The 22,749-nt window shown below is 46.0% G+C and overlaps 1 protein-coding gene across 1 annotated transcript in view; it reads left to right on the plus strand.

Annotated features, from left to right (window-relative positions):
* Positions 1 to 22,152, plus strand: part of SCN8A (sodium voltage-gated channel alpha subunit 8) — a 178,955-nt gene extending 156,803 nt beyond the window's left edge. Inside the window, exons 22-27 of the mRNA XM_055337028.1 lie at positions 5,450 to 5,734; positions 7,610 to 7,663; positions 8,139 to 8,276; positions 9,276 to 9,380; positions 11,810 to 12,080; positions 15,533 to 22,152. Of these exons, the coding sequence (XP_055193003.1) occupies positions 5,450 to 5,734; positions 7,610 to 7,663; positions 8,139 to 8,276; positions 9,276 to 9,380; positions 11,810 to 12,080; positions 15,533 to 16,680 (2,001 nt within the window). The 3' untranslated portion in view covers positions 16,681 to 22,152. The remainder of the gene's footprint in view (positions 1 to 5,449; positions 5,735 to 7,609; positions 7,664 to 8,138; positions 8,277 to 9,275; positions 9,381 to 11,809; positions 12,081 to 15,532) is intronic.
* Positions 22,153 to 22,749: the final 597 nt, after the last annotated feature.

Consider the following 22,749-nt stretch of genomic DNA (forward strand, 5'->3'; position numbering starts at 1 on the left):
AGCCCAGTCCCATAAGGACTGGCAGCCTCTGTCTGACAGCAAAGCTTTCCTCCTCACCCCCCACCCCTCTGCCCACGCTGTATGGCCCCCTATCCTGACACCATCAAAGTAACAATCAGGTATGACGCCAGATGACTTATCAGCTAGTTCTCCTGAAATTTCTTAACACCTGCTATTCCTGCTTTGGTGATACTCCACCCAGATCCAAACCGGGCAAGGTGCTGTCACCTGCCAACCTAGAAACAAGGCTCCCTCTTTCGGTGCCCTCTTGCTGTCTCTCTTGGTTTAAAAAAACTGTGCATGTGTGTGCCCGTGCACGCGCACCCACACGCTAGAAAGTCAATTTCCTAAAAATCAAGTGGGCAACTGGCTTTTAGTGGTAATAGTTGTCCTGTGGTAATCAGAGAGGTCTGTTATACTTAACGAGACCAAGAAAACTCATGTCAACTCAGATGTTGAATACATGCAGGAGAGCAAAACAGAGGATATGTTTTTAAATGTACAAATATCAGAATATAGGAATAAAAATTAAATGGTTCCAGTGGTCCCCAGGAAGCAAGACTAATTGGAGAAACTAGGTACCAGGACAGTGCTGCTACATCCATTCCTCATCTGTGATCCATGGCCACTGTTCCATGAAACTCCCCACCGTTGTACAGGAAGGTGAAAACCTCACCACGCCTCGCCTCGGGAATTGTATTTTGTTAGTTTATTCAGACAAATGCTTTTTGCCACAAATTATGTTTCTTCTGTAGCACAGTCACGGTTTGGTTTACTGCATATAAGCTTTCTTCAACCCAGCCAAAACCATCCGCAGGAAGGTGAGGTCCACAGTAACATAGACTTCTTTTTTTTTTTTTTAAGATTTTATTTATTTATTCATGAGAGACACAAAGAGAGAGAGAGAGGCAGAGACACAGGCAGAGGGAGAAGCAGGCTCCATGCAGGGAGCCTGACATGGGACTCGATCCCGGGTCTCCAGGATCACACCCTGGGCTGAAGGCGGCGCTAAACCGCTGAGCCACCCAGGCTGCCCAACATAGACTTCTTTTAATCTAAAACACAAAGCAAAATTTGGGAGTCTAAGTCTTTCCTCCATGGATAAGAGAGATTTCAGAATGTGTGCAGTGAGCTCGTTGTCCTGCACAGGCTAGACTTAGAGAGTAGGCTGCAGAGGCCTCCGTGTTCCAGGCCATTAGACCTAGGGTTACGGTGCTCTCCCCTCCTCCCCCACCTTCCCACGTTTTCCTTAGAAAGGGCTAGTCAAATTTTTTTCATAAGTCACGTCAGTTCTGTTAGAGTCACGTCAGTTCTATGGTGACTGAAAAACTGAGGAGTAAAAGAAGGCTGTTGAAGACAGTACTGGGCACCTTGTTGCCGCCTCAGTAGCCTGTGCTCCTCCACAGCCACCAGCAGTGATCCTGTATCTCCTAAAACTGGACTGGTAATACCTGAAGAAACCCCAAGATAAAAGCCCAACCGACACTTGCCATTAACTTTCTCCATCTGGATGCTCATTACTGCCAGTCCTCGCCCATGGCAGTAGTCCCCATTGACCAGCTGGGGCCAGTTTGCTCCTGAGGAAGTCATTTGAGTAGTCTGGACATGAGGGACCTTTCAGTGGCCACACTTCTTCCCTTCAGCCCCTCGCCCTTTCCTCACCTTTTCTTGGACTCACGGTTTCCATCCCCCAAAACTTTTAGTTGCCAACTTCCAAGTAGTTTAGGAACCGAGAGGTCCAGAAGCGGTGGTCAGACGGCAGAAAGTTTTCTTTGAGAAAGCATTAGAAAGTGAAACCTTTACATCAAGGTTTTTCCAAATAAGGTAGTATGAGCAAAAACCATTTTGAACCCCAGGATTTCAAACAATGAGTGTTCAGTAAGGGAAGCTCTGGTATAGGAATGTCACTCGGTTTGGTTGGCTCCGGTCAGCCAACAACACTGACCACTTCTGGTTGGGTAGGGGAGAGGGCTCAGGACCCAGTCCTGTCCTGCAGTTTCCCAGCGATAAACAGAATTAGACCTATTCATTTTATTTGGTTACTTTTCTACAGGACCATGTGTTTTTTCATTTTTTGGTTTGGGTTCCTATGTACACTGACACTGAGTGATTTCCCTTAGAAAATTTTAAATAAGAGATCTTCACAAACAACACCATCAATGCAGGTGGGCTCAACTGTCACTGTGCTGCACCAATGGTAGGCCCAGACCTTCGTTTGGGAGGGAACATACAGCCCTAGCCTGTCCTGGGACACTGACTTCAGTTCTTCCTCTCTCCTTCCTCAAACCATACACCAGAAAATTGAAACACTCATGCTATTGGCAAAGGAACACTTAATGTAGTTCTTTGCTTTTCTCTCCTCCATAGTAATCTTCATTTAAAGATTTTGCTGTGCTATTAAATTTTTGAGGGTATATAATGCTATGAAACATGCATGCCTTTTTGTTGACTGTCAGTATATAGTTGTCCATGAAAGCCATGTTCCCTCTGCCAGATATTGAAAACTATTTGACAGATTTTATAGCACTTAATGAATAGTAACGTTCTAGGCATTAGGAGAAGACAACAATGCTGTAAGGAGATTTAGTATCCATTGAAATTTTTTCGTCAGTTAAGTGATATTTGAACCAATCGTTAAGTATAAATGTCCATTGAGGAAAGTAACTTTATGGGTTGCTAGACCCAAGCTTTGAGTGATATTTCTGTACCTCGTTTTGAACAACGAATTTCATCATAATTAAAGGCAGTGTAGAATAACTTGAGATTTATCAGGGACGAATTTATGAAGTGACTGCCTATGGAAACTTGAGCTGCCATTTACACTTACCTATACAGTGTGAGAGTTCAAGAAAGCGTAGTTTCTTGTCTTTTGGTTGCTGAGAATATCAGCACAATGACAATTACATGTGGAGCACAGTTAAACAATTTCCATTATTAGCTAATACCTACAGCCGGGAAGAATTATTAATAAATTTCTTTAGCCGTTCATTGTTTTATTCATAAAACTAAGCTAAGAAGTTTTTCTTTGGTTATCATTAATAATCAAAATTACCTTTACATCATATAAATACATTGGATTTTATAGAATTTTTATGTCTTACATGTCAGAGAACAAGGCTCAGTAAATTCTTTCATCTATTGATTCTTTTGACCAGATCTATGAGTATAAAAGTGGGAAGAGGTCACTTAGTTAATTAGCTAATTATTCTTCCCTGCTATAAATATTATCCCATAATTTAACTGTAACATGCAACACTATGTAGGACAAGTTAGTCTGGGTTAAGATAGTCAGAAGAGTTCCAAGAGGAGTTAGATTCAGAACTGAGACAAAAAAGCAGCATTTCTAGGTTTCAAATCTTTTGGGGCTGACTTCCCTATTGCACCCTTGTGATAGTCTAATAGAAGGTCATGATCTCTCACCTAAGCTCTGCCGCAAAATGCTGTCACATAGACTTGAGCTTTTGAATCTTGATAATCTACTCTCTTATCGTCCAAGAAATGATTATTCCATTTGTGGATCATCCTCCTTTTGCCTATTCTTTTGCACATTTCATTGCTTTCTGTTGCTCCACCAAAGGGTGAGCAACTCTAGAATGAGGAGGTAAAAGTCAATCTGATCACCTGACAAATCTGGTAACATAAATAAGTAAGTAAGTAAGAATATCATTCTCCAAAATAACATGGAGGATTTTCCAGATTGCAGATATTCTGGTTTTCCTCCCTCAAAGTAATGAACAGGTGAAGGATAATTGTGTTATACTAATGAAGACGGAGCCATTAAATCTAGAAGAGATTTCTTGGTCTTAAGAATTAAGAAATAACTACCTCTCAATGTAAAGGCCTTCATGTATAAATTGGAGAAACACAAAACTAATATTTCAACCTAAAGAAAAGTGACTCCCTAGCAGAATGTCATTGCCTTTTTTACATAGGACCGAACAGCTCTTCTCAGCCCCACGTTCAGAGGAGTGACATTGCAATCTAAGGCAAGAGCAGAAGTTAAGGAAAACCTGAACCCAAGTCGGGCTCAGACAGAGCCCAGAGCTGCCCCCTGCCGTTCCTTCTGCAGCACAGCCCCTTTGGCCCTTTTGATGCTGTGCTTATTGGCAGTCTGTGTGTCCTGCCTCTTGCCTGCACTGAAAAACTGATGCCCGAACACGTTGATACTTCTCACCTCCTTCTAACAAGACCTTTAGAAAGCTGCGTTTATATCCATTGTTTTTATTTTTAACTCCATTTTAATTTTCCTAGGATATTAGAAAAAGGAAGACCCTTTTTTCCCCTTTTAGGGTCCCCTTTCTGGGCCTTAGCAGTCCTGCTTAAGACCGTGGCAAATGAGAATCAGGGCAGAATGAACCAGTCTTAGTTTCTGCCCGCCCCCCATTGCCCACCCCAAAATGCTATTTTTGTAAGCCCTTTGAACTCCTCTAGTGAAAATTGCCACCACAGTAGAAGTGTTGTCTAGCTACTCTCACCTCTAGTGTGAATTAAAATCAAAGTTAAAAACAACCCAGAAACTTTGATTCCTGAAGGGTTTTTTTTTTCCCCCTTTGCTTTTGTTTGTTTGTTTTCATTCTTGAGCTTGCTGCAGTCAGTGATTTTTAACAATATGACAGTTTGGGGGTTTTAAGAGCAGTGATCTAACCCAGAACTCTCCAGAAAACATAAGTCATTCCTATTTCTAATACATTGTGAAGACTCAAGTCCAGCCCTGGATTGAGCAGAGAGACATTAATCAGCATTAGCCAAACAGGGGCAACTCTTAGATTCAGAAGCCTATAAAATCAGGAAGAAAAAAAAAAAGGCTGAAGAATAATGAACCTTGAGTGAAAAATACATCTGTTCAGATTTTATTTTATTCCGTTTGGTAGAGGGAATATAGCTTTATTTTTCTCTTGAGCCTGCAAAATATGCATGCTCAGCTATTGCCTGAAATAAGATAACTGGCCTTGCATAAAAGAGACTTTGTGTACCATTGACTGATTCCCTGCTAACCCCAAAGGGTAGTTCTCTGTGATTTTGAACAATCCTACCTTGTTTTGCAGAGGGGGAATGTCTGTTGAAAGGCAACTGGTGAGCTTGAAATCCGATTGCCCCATGGGGGCATATTTTATGAGTTGGCAAGGAGGGAGACTAAGAAATGATTTTTTCAGTCCCAGGTTGGAGCCTGGGAGAGAAGACCTGGGACAACTTGGGCAAGGAAATTCGTGTTAGATGAAATAATTATTCCATCTGGAACTGACTAGTATTCCTCAAAATATATTTTACAGATTTAGAAAACTTTGGTCCCACTGGTGGATCTGTCCAGTTACCCTAATTCCAGAGGGGGCATAATGTTTTTGTAGTCAGAACAAGCCACGCAGTATCATTCCCCTCCTGGAAATCAAAAAAAAAGTACGCTTGCCCGTACTTCCTCCCAACACTCAGCAACCTCCCCCTTCCAATGCAGGTGGTGGTGAATGCCTTGGTGGGCGCCATCCCCTCCATCATGAATGTGCTGCTGGTGTGTCTCATCTTCTGGCTGATTTTCAGCATCATGGGAGTTAACCTGTTTGCGGGAAAGTATCACTACTGCTTTAATGAGACTTCTGAAATCCGATTTGATATTGAAGATGTCAACAATAAAACTGAGTGTGAAAAGCTCATGGAGGGGAACAACACAGAAATCAGGTGGAAGAACGTGAAGATCAACTTCGACAACGTTGGGGCAGGATATCTGGCACTTCTTCAAGTGGTAAGCATTGCTGGTTTGTTTTTGTTTCAATTCTGTGAAATTCCAACAGCTAGCAGAAATTGCATTTGGTCCCCTCCCATTCCTATATCCAGAATCAAGATTGCTCTTAATAGGTCACAGAGAACAATGTCATTTCCCAAACCAGTTCCAGGGAGACACCTTTCCTGAGAATTTCTGAATTCTCTAAGACCTCACTCAAAGGACATCTCTCACTGTGCACAGGAGCAGAGTTTTGCTCAACAACAGATAGATTCCTACAGCATAATAAAGTTGCAGAGAGAGATCACCTTCTCTCTCTAGGCCAAAGTATGTGTTTAAGGCAAAGGGGAAAACATTAAAAAGAAAGTAAGTGCATAGACACCACTCCTCCAAAAAAAATGGGAATTTTGATTTAGCAGAATAATCATATGTAACAGGTACACTAAGTTAACTAAAGAAAAGAATATGGCCGTGCCAGGATGCTGCGATGCGGGATGCCGCCACTCGTGTCAGCCCAACCCCAAAGAAAGGTCTCAGTGTATCACAGTAAGAAAGGATTTATTTTGATTATGTAGCATACCATCACGTCTAGTTTTCTTTTCCACTCTCGCCAATTTTTTGGACTGTTTGACAAGACGGTATAATGCAATGAAAGCTCCTAGGCTTTGGAATTAGACAAATGTAGCTTTGAGCCACACTCTGATGTTTATTGCACATGTAACCTTGGACAAATTACTTCTCCAACTCTTTCTTCATCTGTTAAATGTCGGTAATAATACCTGGCACCGTTGTTAAGAGGATTCATGATAATTTATTAAAATTTCTTAGAACAATGCCTGGCACATAGCAGTGCTTAATTAATGGTATTTGGTATTAGGTACTTGTGTTGCAGTTGCAACTATGCCTGCATCGACTATATATAGTCATTGGGAATGTTGAGTGCAGTAATGCAGGTGAAGCTTTCAACTTGGTCTTACAGATACAGTAAGCACTTGCTGTTAGCTAGGATTAGGAGGCAAAGTGAATAGAATGAGCTCTATCCTACTGCAGAGTCTCTTGTGATTTTATCCCAGTTGGAGAAATTGGACCCACAAATTGAATCTGAATTGGAGAAGTTCCAGGAGACCAATACCCATCAATCAGCCCGTCAGACATTATATTCAGAGTCCCCAACCTTGTCTAAGGTGTTGTGTTCAGCACCACTAGGGCCATCCGATGAATACAGAACCACCCATGCCCTGAAAAAACTTTTGAATCTGGTTGAACAAATAAAACAAATGAGACAAAAAGAAAACATAGAGAACACTGAATTGCTTACCCATATTTTTTTCCAAAATCAGGCAAGGTATAGTAGATTGAAGCAGAGTGAGGTTAAGAAGGGCTGCCTGGGATGAAGCCAGGACTGCCATTGCCACAAGCTCAGTGCCTATAGTAGTCGGGAGAGAGAGTTCTGGCCTTATTTGGTTGGGTTTTCTTTTTTAACTGCAACTTAGAAATTTTCAGACCCCCATTGCTTATTCAACACCACTGTAAAAAATGACTCTTAGTGGTGGGCTAAGTTCTCAGTACCCTCAGGAGATTCCTACCACTCGTTAATAAATATGAGTTTGCCCTAGCTTTGGCAGCCTTCTCAGGCCCATTTTAAAGACCTTTTGTGAGAGTATTGATCCAACCACCATTGTCAACATGTTTCTCTGCCAAACTTTGATGTTATTTTCAGGGACTTAGACAAAGCTCCCTCGGGACCTGTTTAACGGAAAATTCTGTGTCCATATGAGGCAGTGGCCGAACTCCGTCTTGTGTTTGCGCTAACCTGAGCTTGGCCTCTGTGACCCCTGCCTAGATTCCCATCCACCCCCTAACAGGCACAGTCTAATGACTGTCTCTGTTTGCCAGGCAACCTTCAAAGGCTGGATGGACATCATGTATGCAGCTGTAGATTCCCGCAAGGTAAGGATACACCTGGCAAAACCACAACCTTCTTAGATGGCTAGGAAGCAAGCAACATGGTGGGGCTTAACAAGAAGGAGGGGGTTGGGACATGAATTGCTTGTTTTATTGACTCTGGCTCACTTTTCTCCTCTCAGTCATCACTCTCTTACACTGACTCCTGATGATTAGGCCATTGATTTTGACCTGGCCACAGTAGAGCCATTTCCTCTTCAGTGCTGCTGATGGAAGAGTGGCTCCTAGTGGACAGCCCCCCACTTCCCCTTACTTTGCCATTTGCATATTCTCCACCTAAGTCACAGCAGGTCAGGGCCTGCCAGTGTGGAAAGGAGATAGAGAATGTAGAGTGCCCTCACCCCATCTTGTGCAGCAGCTTGAGTGGTCAGTTATGGCTGGTGGCAATGGCATTTCAAAATTGCCCACCTAATCCCACACTGGAAGCTGATTCTCTTTTTTTTCTCCTGTCCTTTGACAGCCTGATGAGCAGCCTAAGTATGAGGACAACATCTACATGTACATCTACTTTGTCATCTTCATCATCTTCGGCTCCTTCTTTACCCTGAACCTGTTCATTGGTGTCATCATTGATAACTTCAATCAACAAAAGAAAAAGATAGGTCTCCTCCCCTCACTGCCAGTGGCCAGAGGTCAACTCAGATGAGAGGCACTTCTGTCCCTATCTCTAGAAAGAAGATGCCTCCCTCTCTCGCTCTCTCTCTTTCTCAAATCAATATTGTCACCTCCCTGTGACCCTGGCCCCACTATACATCAGCCCCACCCTGGGGGCTGGAGTTTCGCATTTACTGGGCCAAACAATTTACTAGTACCAAATATACTTAGCAATGCTTGAGGCCTTCACTGGGTTTGGCATCCCAGCAGAGGGAGGCAGAGTCAGAGAGGGTCTAGCGACAGGGTGAAAAGGAAAGCAGCAGATAAATAACTGTAGCAAGAAGTAGAAAGTGTCTAGACTTGTAATTACTGATAGCAATCCCTGGGCACCACTAGCAAACTGGGATTTGAGAGACCATCCTCGGAAAGTTCCCTTCCTCACTTGTTCCAGATGGTTAACAATTTTTCCAAAACAAACTGAAGCACTTAACTCTTGTCATCCACTTTATAAATTAAGTCTGTCTCAAGGAACTCCCCGTGCTGTTTTCTTGCACCAGGATTTCTGAATTTTTAATATTGTTGGAAATAAATGGGCCAATAACCAGGACTTGAAAATCCTTTCATTTAAAAATGTTTCTCTTTAGAATTTTATCAGGAAAACAGGTCCAAAACAAATGTGTGAACCAGTGAGATGCAACTGTCTTCAGCATCACTGCCCTCAAATGTACCCTTCCCTGAGGGCCTACCATCAGATGGGCCATTTACTTTGTGCCCAGCCGCTGGCCGATCTCAGGAATCCCAAGCTGAAGGCAAAGGCTGGTGTGCCTTTGAATTAGAATAGTTGTCCCAGGTCTACCTCATTAAGGGACAACTCTTAGCTAAACTGGCCTCTGGAAAAGTAAGGGGGGAAGGCCCCGCTCTGTTCCTACGGTTGAACCTTGGGTCCAAACCATAGTGTGCGAGAGCCTATTGTAATTGCTCGCTCTTTTCTTTCTTCCTTTACTTTGGAGGTCAGGACATCTTCATGACCGAAGAACAGAAGAAGTACTACAATGCCATGAAAAAGCTGGGCTCAAAGAAACCGCAGAAACCCATTCCCCGCCCCCTGGTGAGTGCAGGCTGAGGGCAGAGTGAGACCCATATGGTAAAGACACTGGTCGGGTTACTGCCAAGGAAAGAAAGGGGTAAGTGATGGGCTGCCTATGCCCTCTGATCCTCTCCCAGCTGCCCCATCCACAGGATCTGGGGAAGACAGCAGACCAGGGATTAAGGTATGGGGTGGCTTTTATATCGTGCTTGACCTTTCCTCTAAGACTTCCTTCCTTGGGCAGCAACAGAGAATCACCATGCTATAACCATGTTAGTTCTGGCACTGGTAGATAGATACTTTAAGAGACCACTAAAACTTATCAAAGGAAAGTGAAAATGAAAACTGATCTCTTTCCTACCATTGCAAGGTAGGATGTGGCCACTGTTTTCTCGGCTCTTTACCCAGCAAATAAGTCTGTGCAAGATAGGACCCTGGCTATTTGTGGGAGCAGGAGAGGGTGGAACCAGGAGTCTGATGTCCTGATATCTGTCTTGAACTGAGCCTTTTGCAAAACAGATTTGGGCACCGGGGTTTTGCTTTGCCCTTCTGTTGGTTGGTGGTTGCTCTCTGGCTTCAGAGGAGATGCTCTGCTCCTGAAGCCATATACCCAGGAGAGTGGGACATAACCCCCAGGCTCAAAGTTCCATCTTCTGTAGCTTTCATTTAAAGTAACTTTTTATTTTAAAACAGCACAACTCTTAAAATAAAAGCTTACCTGGCAATCTAATTTGTAAAAATAAAAGTAGAGATACTTTGAATCGTGAGTGGGAGTCTCAGAGCATTTTCCCTACTTAGCGCCATGCCCGGGGCCTGGCATACCCGCCTCCCCAACTTCTGAGGCAACAAAGCCCTCAGACCCCACAGAACAGTTGGAAAACCAGCAAGTTAAAGTGATCCTCAAAGTAAGCACTAGCTTGAGTGCCTACGTTCTTAAAAAAAAAAAAAAAAAAAATCAGAGAGAACTTAAAGAGAATGTTTTTGGTATTTCCTTGATGTTGGAGCTTCCACTTTGTGATGGAATCAAGACTAAGGAGAATGGAGAGGGCTTACAATACTGAAGTTCTGTTCAATCCTTTGCACGCAGGGACCTGAGTGTATTTTCTTCTACTCTAAAATATAAAAACTTACTGTGGCAGGAGACGTCAATCAAGCGCGATCAGCATTCATTCAGCAAACAGTTGTAGATCTCCTATGTTCAACGCCAAAGTGATGGATACAATTCAGACACTGTTGTCAAGGGAGCTTAAACTATAAGGGGGATAGAGATAATAAATAAGTAAACAAACCGCTACTATGCAATGTGGAATGTTGTGAGAAAACACAGCTAGAGAGCCATGACGGAGAATATGGAGGCTTGAGGCAGGGGATCTACTTCAGTAGTTAGAGAAAGCCTCAGTAGGGAGGCTCTACCTGGGTAGATGAGAAGGAGCCAGAATGCTGGGGGAGGAGGTCCTGGCAAAGCAGATGAGGTTGTAAAAGCAGAAAGCATCAGTGTTGTCAGGTGGTGACGGGCTACAGGAAGGGGCATGAGGTGAGCGGGATTAGACTGTGTGAGGCATCACTAGGCCAGGCTAACAATAGAAGTCTGTTGCGAACACAATGAGAAACTGTTGAAAGATTTTAAGTAAAAAAGGGATGTGATCCATTTATGTTTTTAAGTAATCACGCTTGCTACTGTGTGGACACTACACTGATGCAGGCAAGAGGGGAAGCAGGGACTCTAGTTAGGAGATCCTTCCAGAAGTCCAGAGAGAAGATGGCGGTGCTGGGACTAGAGTGGGGCCAACAGAAGCAGGATGAAGTGGGTGAATTCAGAAGAATCAGTAGGACCTGCAGTGTGCATGAGGTGGGGGACGAGGGAGAGGAAAGCAACAAGGGTGACCCTCAGGTTTCTGGTCTGGAGCCTGGGTGGACAATTGAGATGGGAGAGGATCGGGTTGGGGGAGGGGCAGGGGAAGGACTTGTTAGGTTTGAGATGCTTATGAGTCCACAGGGGAGATGTTGAGAAAGCAACACAGGAATTCCGAGGAAAGAGCTTGAGAGACCTAAGTGCAGAGATACTCTGCACATGGTAGGAACAGATGGGCTGTCCTGGGGAGATAGCATTGAGAAAGAGGAGGCGAAGGCAGGGAAGACATGGCCGGCCAGCAAGGCTGCACAGGTGCAGCTGGCGAGGCCGGAAGACATCTAGAAGTATGTGATGGCATAGACACAAAGAGAAGAGTGGCAGTGTTAGAAAACTGCGGGGAGGCAGTGTCGATGTCGGGGTCTGTCCGTGCTCCTGATATCCTGCCGGAGCAGCGGGGTAGAGCTGAGCTGGCCAGGGTCACGGGAAAGAAAGGCGAGTACCGGATAACAGGATGGCAACTTCCACGGTGTGCTCTGCTCGGAGAGGCTCTCAGGAATGCGCTTGTATCTTTCTTTCCTCCCCCTTCCCCTGCCTCCAGAACAAAATCCAAGGAATCATCTTTGATTTTGTCACTCAACAAGCCTTTGATATTGTTATCATGATGCTCATCTGCCTTAACATGGTGACAATGATGGTGGAGACAGACACGCAGAGCAAACAGATGGAAAACATTCTCTACTGGATTAACCTGGTCTTCGTCATCTTTTTCACCTGTGAGTGTGTGCTCAAAATGTTTGCCTTGAGGCACTACTACTTCACCATTGGCTGGAACATCTTTGACTTCGTGGTAGTCATCCTCTCCATTGTGGGTAAGTGGGACGGGCGGGGGAAGACGCAGGGCACCTGACTGGCCTTGAACACGAGATTCCTGGGAGAGCAGCCGGTTCGGTGGGTGTGAAGTGCAGGCCCGTGACTCTCACGGCTGATGCCCGTGTGCCTCTAAGTCATCCTGTGGGCCCACCCAGTAGGTTACGTGGCCAGTGAGTTTCTACTGAATGTTCATAGTCGGCTTGGGTTATAAGTACCCTGGTTGAAGGGAGGGAAATGATACAGATTTGGCTCTTGCTTTCAAGAAGTTTAAAGTCAACAGGGAAGGTAACTATGGCTGCAATAGCAGTAGAACATGGGGAAAGGAATTGTAAGAGATTGGTAGGTTGGACGCTAGTGAAAATGCTCAAAGAACATTCTGGTGGGGATAGCAGTGCTCATTTGACTGAGGTTTCACTGTGTGTCAGGCATAGTTTGAGAGTTTCTTCACTGGCATGGTCTCATTTGATCCTTATGACAGCCCAGGAAGCAGGCTATTTTTTCATCTTCTGTATGTCCAAGGTCACCCAACTGGAAGGTGGCAGGGGCAGAGCTCAGGCTGGATCTTAACGGCAACTGTGTGACATTTTGCTTCAACCTAAGGGCATGGGAGGGGCGATGCCCTGGCAGGCAGAGGAAATGCTGGCATATCGATTGACCTCCCAGAACATTTCCTTGCCTTCCTAAAAGGCGTCTCAAATGGTGAAACACTGGCTTAGTTCCAGGTAGATTTAACTGACGTGAGCTGGCAGAGGGAGCGTCCCTGAGCCTGGCGGGAACCAGCCCCCGAGCCAGTGGCCCGGCTGGCTGAGCAAGGTGGTGAGCCGGGGCTACCGAAGGCAGCTGGCCCTCCCCTCCCCTGGTTCTGTCTTCTGGAGCAGCACATCTGAAAGTGTGTTGATACATAGAACACTAATCTATATCTCCCTCCAAGAAAAGAGCACCATGATGAAATTACTTTGGGCAACACCGTACATGGAATTTCCCTTTGGAGAGTCACAGAGCACATTAGCCTGTGGAAGGTTCCTGGAATCCCTACAGTAAAGAATAGTTGGACACACCATCGTATCTTTTTTTGACCACAGCACCCTTTTGACAAGTAATAATAATGGTATCTCATGTTTTAATGAAATATACTATGTGCCAGTCACCATTCTGAGTGTTTTACTAGTTTCAATTCCTGTAGTCCTCACGAGGAACTGAGGCACAGAGCAGTGACCAAGACATGAGTCTAGTAAGCAAGTGAGCAGGGGTTCAAGTCCAGCCCCTGGTCTCAAATCCACACTCCTAACCTCCCACAAAACACAGTTTGGACAGTGTTGCCCTGTCCACCGTTCTTGAACATTTCCTGCCCACCCATCATTGAGTGAAATGGAAAGTCCGCAGACCAGACCATGCCCCCTACTCTCAGATGGTACTCAAAATTAAAGCGGAAGAACAATTTTGCTTTTGGTGATTAGGGTTTTTATTAAATATCATTCATTTGTTCAGAAACAAAAGTATAGAAATTATTTTTTTAAATTAAGAGGAGTTAGGGTAAAACTAGCCCTGGAACCTCCTAGAAGATCCCTTACGTAGTGTTCCTGCTACCTGGAATGCTGTCTTCCCATCTTTCTCCCCTTTTCTCTGGGGACAAGTACACATTCATCAGACAAAACCTGACTCTGGCACCCTCTCTCTGAAGCCTTACTTGCCCACCAGACATGGAATGTAGACTGACTTCTCACAGTCACCGGTTATGACTTAACTGAGATGTAAAAAGAAGAGAGCTGAGAATTCATCTTGGGTCGTGGCTGAGGTAGAGATTTTCTGGAAAGTTCAAATACTCCATGGAATTCTAACTCCAGAAGAGGCCCTAAGAGGCTCTCCAGCCTACTCTCTGAACTTAACTGCATCTCATCCCTTTCTGAAAGTTAAGGTTTTGTCCTAACTTGAAAAGCTCACTGGGGCACCTGGTGGCTCATTCAGTTAAGCTTCCAACTCTTGGTCTCAACTCAGGTCATGATCTCAGGATCATAGGATCGAGCCCCACATCAAGCCTTGCATCCAGCCCTGCGTTGGGCTCTGTGCTCAGTGAGGAGTCTGCTTGAGAGTCTCTCCCTCTCTAAAATAAATAAATCTTTACAAAAAAAAAAAAAGAAAGAAAGAAAATGAAAGGGGAAAAAGGCTCAAATAAGGGGATTGCATAACTTTCTGCAGTTCACTACCCCCAGTTGTTATGAATCACTAGGGTTGAAAGATATTTCCTTATTCAACGTAAATCCTTCCTGTCGGTGGAAGCTCATGTCTTGTCAGGGCCTCACCAGCAATAGAAGGCACTGAAGGAAGAGAGCATGCCGTTGTCTTCCCTTCAGCGACCATGTCCCAACCTCTACGTGTCCTCTTTCGTGGCCCTTCATTGGGCTCCCACAGTTGTTCTGCAGTGTTAAAGGCAAATGGTCTGGCTAAGGTGGACCCTCAGATAAACAGAAACAGAAAAAGGCCCTCTGATTTTACATGGTCACCCTCTACTGTTATATCCTACCTATGCCTTAACATTTTCATCTGCTGCTGCTGTTTCTGATTTATGGCTTTAAACACAAAATCTAGAAGCTCTGAGGTAAAGCCACTCCTGAGAGATCCCTCTGGTTTTCTAGGCTATTTTGGCAGGGTAGGGACATGGGACAATAAGAAACCAAAAGTGTCTTTTCAGAGCCAGCAGGAAGATACTCTGAACATTAGTGGCATAGTGGAATAACTAAGACACCACAGCCAGAGGGTCGCGAAGTCCTGGGTGGCGCTGGGACCACGCGTTCACTGTTTGTGGATACGGAAATTCGCTAGCATTTTGGAGAAGAATCAGTAACACCTCAGAAAGTCACACAGGCACAAAACTGAGAAAAACTACTTGTTCTTGAGTGGGAAAACATAAACGAGGACCTATTCGTGAAATGGAATACTGTTCAGCCGTAAAAATGAATAATCCAGAATTATTTTAACACCAGAGGTCAATCTCACAAACATAATGCAAAGTCTCAAAATTAAGTTAGAGATCTAAAAAACTTGCTCTAACAAGATAGATACAGTATAATTCTTTCAACATAATAGGATGCTACGATGCTCTCATACTATCTATCTGTGATAGTTATGGATTCATACGTAGCAAAATTATGAAGAAACTGGAATAATACTGCACCATCTCCCGGATTGTGGTGGAAGAGAGGAAGCAAATTTGGCAAAATACTTGCATCTATTAAATCTGAATGTTAGGTGCATAGATGTCTATTTTATTGTTTTCTCTGCTTTTCCATATGTTTGAAACATGAGATTTTCTTTTTTCCTCATGAGAATTCAGACTCAATGGCAAGGCACTCATTCTATGAAGTCCTTTGAACTTAAGGGCTCCAGTGTCAGGTGACCTAAGAGAAAGGGGTCTCCAGTCTCAGTAACATTTCTTCTTCTGTCCTCTTCTTAGGAATGTTCCTGGCTGATATAATTGAGAAATACTTTGTTTCCCCAACCCTATTCCGAGTCATCCGATTGGCCCGTATTGGGCGCATCTTGCGTCTGATCAAAGGCGCCAAAGGGATTCGTACCCTGCTCTTTGCCTTAATGATGTCCTTGCCTGCTCTGTTCAACATTGGCCTTCTGCTCTTCCTGGTCATGTTCATCTTCTCCATCTTTGGGATGTCCAATTTCGCATACGTGAAGCACGAGGCTGGCATAGATGACATGTTCAACTTTGAGACATTTGGCAACAGCATGATCTGCCTGTTTCAGATCACAACCTCGGCTGGTTGGGATGGCCTGCTGCTGCCCATCCTAAACCGCCCCCCTGACTGCAGTCTGGATAAGGAACACCCAGGGAGTGGCTTCAAGGGAGACTGTGGGAACCCCTCAGTGGGCATCTTCTTCTTTGTAAGCTACATCATCATCTCCTTCCTAATCGTCGTGAACATGTACATCGCCATCATCTTGGAGAACTTCAGTGTAGCCACAGAGGAAAGTGCAGACCCTCTGAGTGAGGACGACTTTGAGACCTTCTATGAGATCTGGGAGAAGTTTGACCCCGATGCCACCCAGTTCATCGAGTACTGTAAGCTGGCAGACTTTGCAGATGCCTTGGAGCACCCTCTCCGAGTGCCCAAGCCCAACACCATCGAGCTCATTGCCATGGATCTGCCAATGGTCAGCGGGGATCGCATCCACTGCTTGGACATCCTTTTTGCCTTTACCAAGCGGGTCCTGGGAGATAGCGGGGAGTTGGACATCCTCCGGCAGCAGATGGAGGAGCGGTTCGTGGCATCCAATCCTTCCAAAGTGTCTTACGAGCCAATCACGACCACGCTGCGGCGCAAGCAGGAGGAGGTGTCGGCTGTGGTCCTACAGCGCGCCTACCGGGGACACTTAGCGAGGCGGGGCTTCATTTGCAAAAAGACCACTTCCAATAAGCTGGAGAACGGAGGCACACACCGGGAGAAAAAAGAGAGCACCCCGTCCACAGCCTCCCTCCCGTCCTATGACAGTGTAACTAAACCTGAGAAGGAGAAACAGCAACGGGCAGAGGAAGGAAGAAGGGAAAGGGCCAAAAGACAAAAAGAGGTCAGAGAATCCAAGTGTTAGAGGAAAGCAAAAATCAAATATTGTACAGACGTAAAACTCGCAAGTGAAAGATTGTTTACAAACTTCCTGAATATTATCAATGCAGAACAGCTGTGGAGACACTTTAACCTGAAGATCTATACCAAACGTAGTCTGCTTACCATGTAACACGGTTGCATCTTGAGCAGTGACCTGCCAAGGGCCAAGGACCCTGCTCCCTGGACTCACAGATTTTCTAATGCTTGGGCAGGTGGTTACTGCATGTTCCACATCAGTCAATGCAACTTAGGACAAAACCAACAGGATACAAAAACCAGAGGAGAGGCTGCCGGGACCAGCATATTTCCGTTGCAGCCAAATGGATTTTATTTTTTCATTTTGGTGATTCTCAGAAGCAGAAAGCATCACTTTAAAAGTTTGTTTGTTCATGCAAACTATATTTGCATTCTTACATTAGTTAAGCTAAGCAGCAAAAAGAAAACACACACACCGCACACGCACACGCACACACACACACACTCACACTCACATCTAGCCCGTGTCATTCAATTGTCAGTTTCTTTGACATAAACCGCATCTTCTCCACATGGGCTTCACGTGGTTTGGAGATGGGTGGGGGAAACAATCAGGTTTCTTCAGGCTGAGGAGGACTTGCTCAGGCCGATTCCAAACATTGTGCTCGTTCAATGCGTAGAAATGATTTGCATGATGGCATGCCGTGATCAGAAGTCATGCATGAGAACCATACACCACAGGACACTACTAATCCTGTCCCCTGCACTGGGTCAGCCTTTGGACAGGACCCAGCCCTGCACCGTTCACTGTATTTGGAGAAAAAAAAAAATGGTAAGAGTTCCATACCCGCTGCAATTCCTTATGAATTCTTAGAAGTCTTTCATACACCTTCTGGGTAGGGAAACATAACCAACCAATTGACCACCACCACCACCAACAAAAAACAAACCCAATCCAACAAGCAGATGGATCCGTTGTGTGTATATGTTTAACAGACATCTCTAACATACAGCCATTGTTGCACATTTTGAAAGATGAACTATATTTAATGCTGCTCTGTGTCCCTTCCGTGGGGAAACTTTGATCTCGAATGGCTTGTATTAATAATGTCACTGTAAAACCAAATCCTAGGGCTAAAAACAAAAAAAATCAAAAAAAAAAGTTCATTTGTATTGCAATATTTATGATGATCGTTTAGCCTTCATACTGGAGAACTGACACTTATTTGGGGCAGAGATAAAAGTGCTATTCAAAGTGGCATGTTATCTCTAGGGGGCAATTTGGGGAACTTCAAACAAACTTTCCTTGGGGGTTGGGGTGCTCACTTCATTCAGTGTCACGTCCTTCTGCACTGTGGCTTTCTCCGGGCTTGGCTCCAGCTGGAGAGGGGTGCAGATCTTCTGAACAGGCCTCTCCCTTCTAAGAGGGGTTGTCACAAGCTCACACACTGCATGATTCCTCTTGCCTCCATCTCATTTTTCCACCAAGCAGGGCTTCCCTTACCTACAGCGGTGGGTGAGGGCAGCAGCACTGGGGCTGTGGCTGTGGTTTCTTTTGTGTGTTATAGAACAAATAGTCACTGGTGGGACCTGAGGTAGAGATGGAGCCGCCTCTGAACCAAGCCCACCCGGTTTCTTTATTGCACTGACGCTCGTGAGAAAGCGATTTAATAGTAATTCTTAAGACGTTCCAGCTTCCCCCAGCACATTTCCCTTTCAGCCCAGTTGTGCTGCCTGCTTAGCGACCTGCCCATTGTCATTGGAGGGTGGCTTTGGGGGGAGCACCGTGTCTTCCGATCCATCTCCCGCTTTAGGGAAGACAGTAGTCCAGGGGTTTCTCATCTGATGACTAGAGCTCAGAGCCAAGATGCTGCAGTTGGATGTGTCAGGAAGTCTGTACTAGGAACGAGGAGAGACTTGAGCATGCAAAGCAAATCAAAATAAATTCTTCCTGAACCATAAATTAGAGGGGGACTAAGAGCACCCCGTAATCAGACACACCAATCTGCCTTGCAGTAGAAGCACTTTGGTGTGAGCGTACCATCCACCTGACTAGTTTTGCGTAGAACAAACCACAGCAAGGCAGTAAGCAGAGCTTTCTATCTTGTTGGACCGTCAGAAACTCTGCCCAGCTCTTGTAAGCCTGCTTCTGCGGCCTCCTCCGTAGAACTTTTGTACCACACCCGATACCAGGTTGGGAAAGCATTTCTCTCAGTGACCCTGCTAACTGCTAGGACGAATGTATAGTAACATGTACAGGCTACATCGTAAACAGCACAAAACAGAAGCTGACATGTGTGGCTATTCTTTTTAAGAGAATTATAAATACTGTAATATATCATTTTATTTTATTGGCATGCCTTTTTGTAAATACAAATTATTAACTTATTAAATAGGAAATGGCTTCTGGCTTATGCCATTGTCATGTTTATTTTTATTTTTTATACTTTTCTTTCTTCTTAGAACTTAGATGCTGTCAGCCAATGTACATCCCCAAACCAGACAGACAGACAAAAAATTTTTTATTGCTAATGGTCTTTTCCAAAACAACAAAAAAATATATATTTTTGTTCCAATGTGCAATAAATTCTAACCACTTCTATGCAAGATTTGGCTAAACTTCATAATTGTTCTTAGGTCTTGAGATGGGCAACAGAGCTATAAGATCCCGCTCGGTACCCCCAAGTGCTCATGCTAGTGATGTCATTAAGCTACTAGAGCATATTAATGAGGTTTTTCTAAGATCTGACCTTCCCCCCCCCCCGCCCCCCGCCCCCCCAGCAGCTATCTCCTCAGTCGCACACACATGGGCCTTGGTACCTGACACCCATCAGCCAGCTTCATAGGGAAGAAGCCACCCCTACTCTATCTGATGTTTCAACTTTTTTTTTTTTTTTTTTAACTTTTCCTACCTTCTTTTCCCTCACCCGCCTCCCTCCACCCACTGGCTCGCTCACTCTCACTCACCCGCCCTGCTCCACACTTCTTTGGTAGTAAATGACACCATCACCAGCAGTTTACACCCGCAGTTAACAGGCATTGAACTGAAAGAATCAGTGACGACGTTTTTTTGTCCGCCTTCACTGAGTGGGTAAGTGGCAACGCTTTGCCAAATATTAACGAAGCCAATCAAAAAGCAGCAGCAGCCACAGTATCACTGCACATATATATATATAGATATATAAATATAATATAAATATTTATTTTTTGTAGCCAGGTCCTTGGTGCAGTATTTATACTCCACAATCCACCTTTAAACAAAGGACAAAAAGCAAAAAGACGCGTGTGATGCTGTTAATTTAAAATGCAGAGCCAAAGCCACTGAGCAGCAGCTGACCCGGTTGCTGGTTTGTGTGTGAAAAACACTTTCCCCTCTTCTTTCCTTAACCTCCTTGTTGCTGAGGCTGAGGAGACTCCATGACTTAAAGCAGAGGGCGAGAGCAGCAAAACCGTCCCGAGTCAACATGACCTACTCCCACTTCTCTAGATGAGCCACTTTTGGCATCAGAAGTTGACTGGGGAGACGTAAACAGAAGCTCCCAGTCAGAGCCCCTGGAACGACAGTGCCCAAAGTTCTTTTCTTTTCCGCCGCAACCGATGTAAACTTGTAAAAGACCACTAGTGAAGATTAGTGTATTAGTGAATGCATGGAGGCCAACACTGCTCTAAATGAGACATGATTTAAAAAAAAAAAAAAAAAAAGTACATCACTACTATAAGCCAAAAGGAAACAAAATAAAAATGACCCTTTTTACCGTACAAGGGAAGCCTGTCTTGGTGTCCGTTTGTTGCTTGACTCTCCCGATTCTTGAGTCCTGGGAGGGGTCTGGGAATCGGGACCTTAGCCCGTTTGGGAGAAGGAGGGGAACAGGAGGGAGAGAGATCAGGGTCTCTCGCAAGGTTGTGGCAAGGTTGTGGCCGAGGCGGAGAGATTGGAGAGAAAAGCAAGGTCCTGCCCCCCACGTCCCCGCCCCCCAGGGCCCCCCCACCCACCCATTGCACGTGGCGTCCCTCCCCCTCCCGGGCCAGTGCTTCAGGGCCCACGAAACCCCCTCTTCACCGGTCCTCCTGGCAGCGCCCCCAGAGATGACGTCAGCCCACCCAGCCCGGCGGCCTCACTTCTGCCTTTTTCACCAGTATGTTAAAAAACAAACAAAAACAAAACTAAAAACAACTATCCTGATGCCCCAAAGCTCGGCGAGCCCGCTGCCTCCAGTCTCCACTCTGCTAGCTAATGCTGGGCCCTGCCCGCCGTCACCCCACGGCCAGTTCGTGCAGGGGAGAGGGGCACCGCTCCCCCGACCCGCCCTGCTTTGGGGACACCCGCTCTGGGCCGCGTCTCCCGTCCAGGAACACTCTCAGGAGGATTTCGAAGTGCCCACTCTAGTCCGCTCCGGAGAGAGATGGCTGGTAGGTCAGTCCCCCCCTCCCCTGGGCCCCAGCCCCCAGGCCTGCCGGAGGGAGCTTGCCATGGCTTGCGACTTGTGACTTGAGTCCCGGGCATCTTCTGTAACGATGCCTCTTTCTTTTCTCAGATGTTGCCCAAAGTTTTGCAAAAAGCTTCGTTCATTTTCAGGTACCCCCACCCCCTAAAGAGTCGGCTGCAACTGGCCAGCCAGGGGGACGTCAGGAGGGAGGAGGAAGTCTGGGTCGGGAGGGGCCCAAGGTGTGCACCGAGGCCGGCCGCGCTGTGGCCCAGCTCCGTGCTTCCTTGGATTCCCTTCCCAGGCCCCCGAGACTTCCTCCACTGAACCGCTCCTGAGGCACCCCTGCCCCCGCCCCCCACTGCTGTTTGCTGTACATAGAGGCTAAGTGGGGGTGGGGTGGGCGGGTGTGCACGTGTGGTGTGTGTGTGTGAAGAATGTATATAGGTAAAGGGGAGCGTGGTCCAGTGGTTCCAGAAAAGGGACAGAACTGTGTTCCATCCCCAGCTCAACCACTGGCTCGCTGTGTGGCCTTGGGCAAGTCACTTAACCTCTCTGTGCCTCAGTTTCCTCATCTGTAAAATGGGGATAATAATACTGACCTACCTCACAGGGGTGTTGTGAGGCTTTAACTAAATGTTTTGTAACGTGTTTTGAGATACAGAGGCAAAGGCACTAGGGAAGGGCCAAGTATTATTTGGACTTAAGGAAGATGAAATGGTACATAAATGCTGCTATTCTGAGAGCCATTTTAAACTGCACTGCTCCAACCACCCCCGCTTCTCATCACCAGGACAGCAGGTCGAGAAAATGTCTTTCCTTTCACTTGCTTCTGGGGTTTGTGATTATTCTAGACACTTAATTTCTTCCCCTTGCTGTATCTCCTCCTTCCCTCACCCCCTCGACTTGTTCCCTGTTCCGTTTACGCGGAAATGGCAGAAATGCTTGAGAAATGAGAATGCATAAGTGGATTGGAAGTTTATAGTCTGAAATTTCAATTTTACTTTGTACTGTACATCTTTTTACTTTAGAATTTGCAATAAAGGGTTACGTCAATCTTGTTTTCAACTCTCCTCTTGGACTGGCCTGTCTTTCTGTCATTGTTCTCACACCCAAGCCCCTCCACCCCCCGGGGGTGCATGGGGAGCCGAGCTCTCCCACCCGGCCAGACCCCCACAGCTGTCCTCTTTGCCTTCCCTGTGGCAGGGGACAGAGTCGGAGGGCTCACCCAGGCCCGACTCCCCGGATGGGCAGGGGGGCCCCAGCCTCCCAGGTGGGTGGGACAGGTTGGGGCTGGGGTAGGGTGGGGGTCACTGCTCCCTGCGGGAGGTCTGGCCTGAAAGGGGAGAGAGAGCAGCTTGCAGGCAGCAGCCGCTGCAGGCGGGGACACGCTGGCTGTGCCACCCTGCACACCGCAGCCGGGCCTCGCAGCCGGGCCTCGGGGTGAACTGCAGCTCCACGTCTTGCTCTTGGTCTGGCCTCACCGCCATCGCCAGGCCCTCACTGGTCACAGGTCACTCCCTGGAGTTCAGCTTTCGGCCCAGGCAGCTCCGGTTCAAAGCCCCGCCTATGCCACTAACTACGTGGCCGGTTTCTTCCCGTGCAGCGGGGCGGGGGGGGGGGGGGGGGGGGGAGGGTGGTGCACGGCGGCT

Source organism: Nyctereutes procyonoides, unplaced genomic scaffold (assembly GCF_905146905.1).
Source record: "Nyctereutes procyonoides isolate TBG_1078 unplaced genomic scaffold, NYPRO_anot_genome, whole genome shotgun sequence".
NCBI classification, from domain to species: domain Eukaryota; kingdom Metazoa; phylum Chordata; class Mammalia; order Carnivora; family Canidae; genus Nyctereutes; species Nyctereutes procyonoides.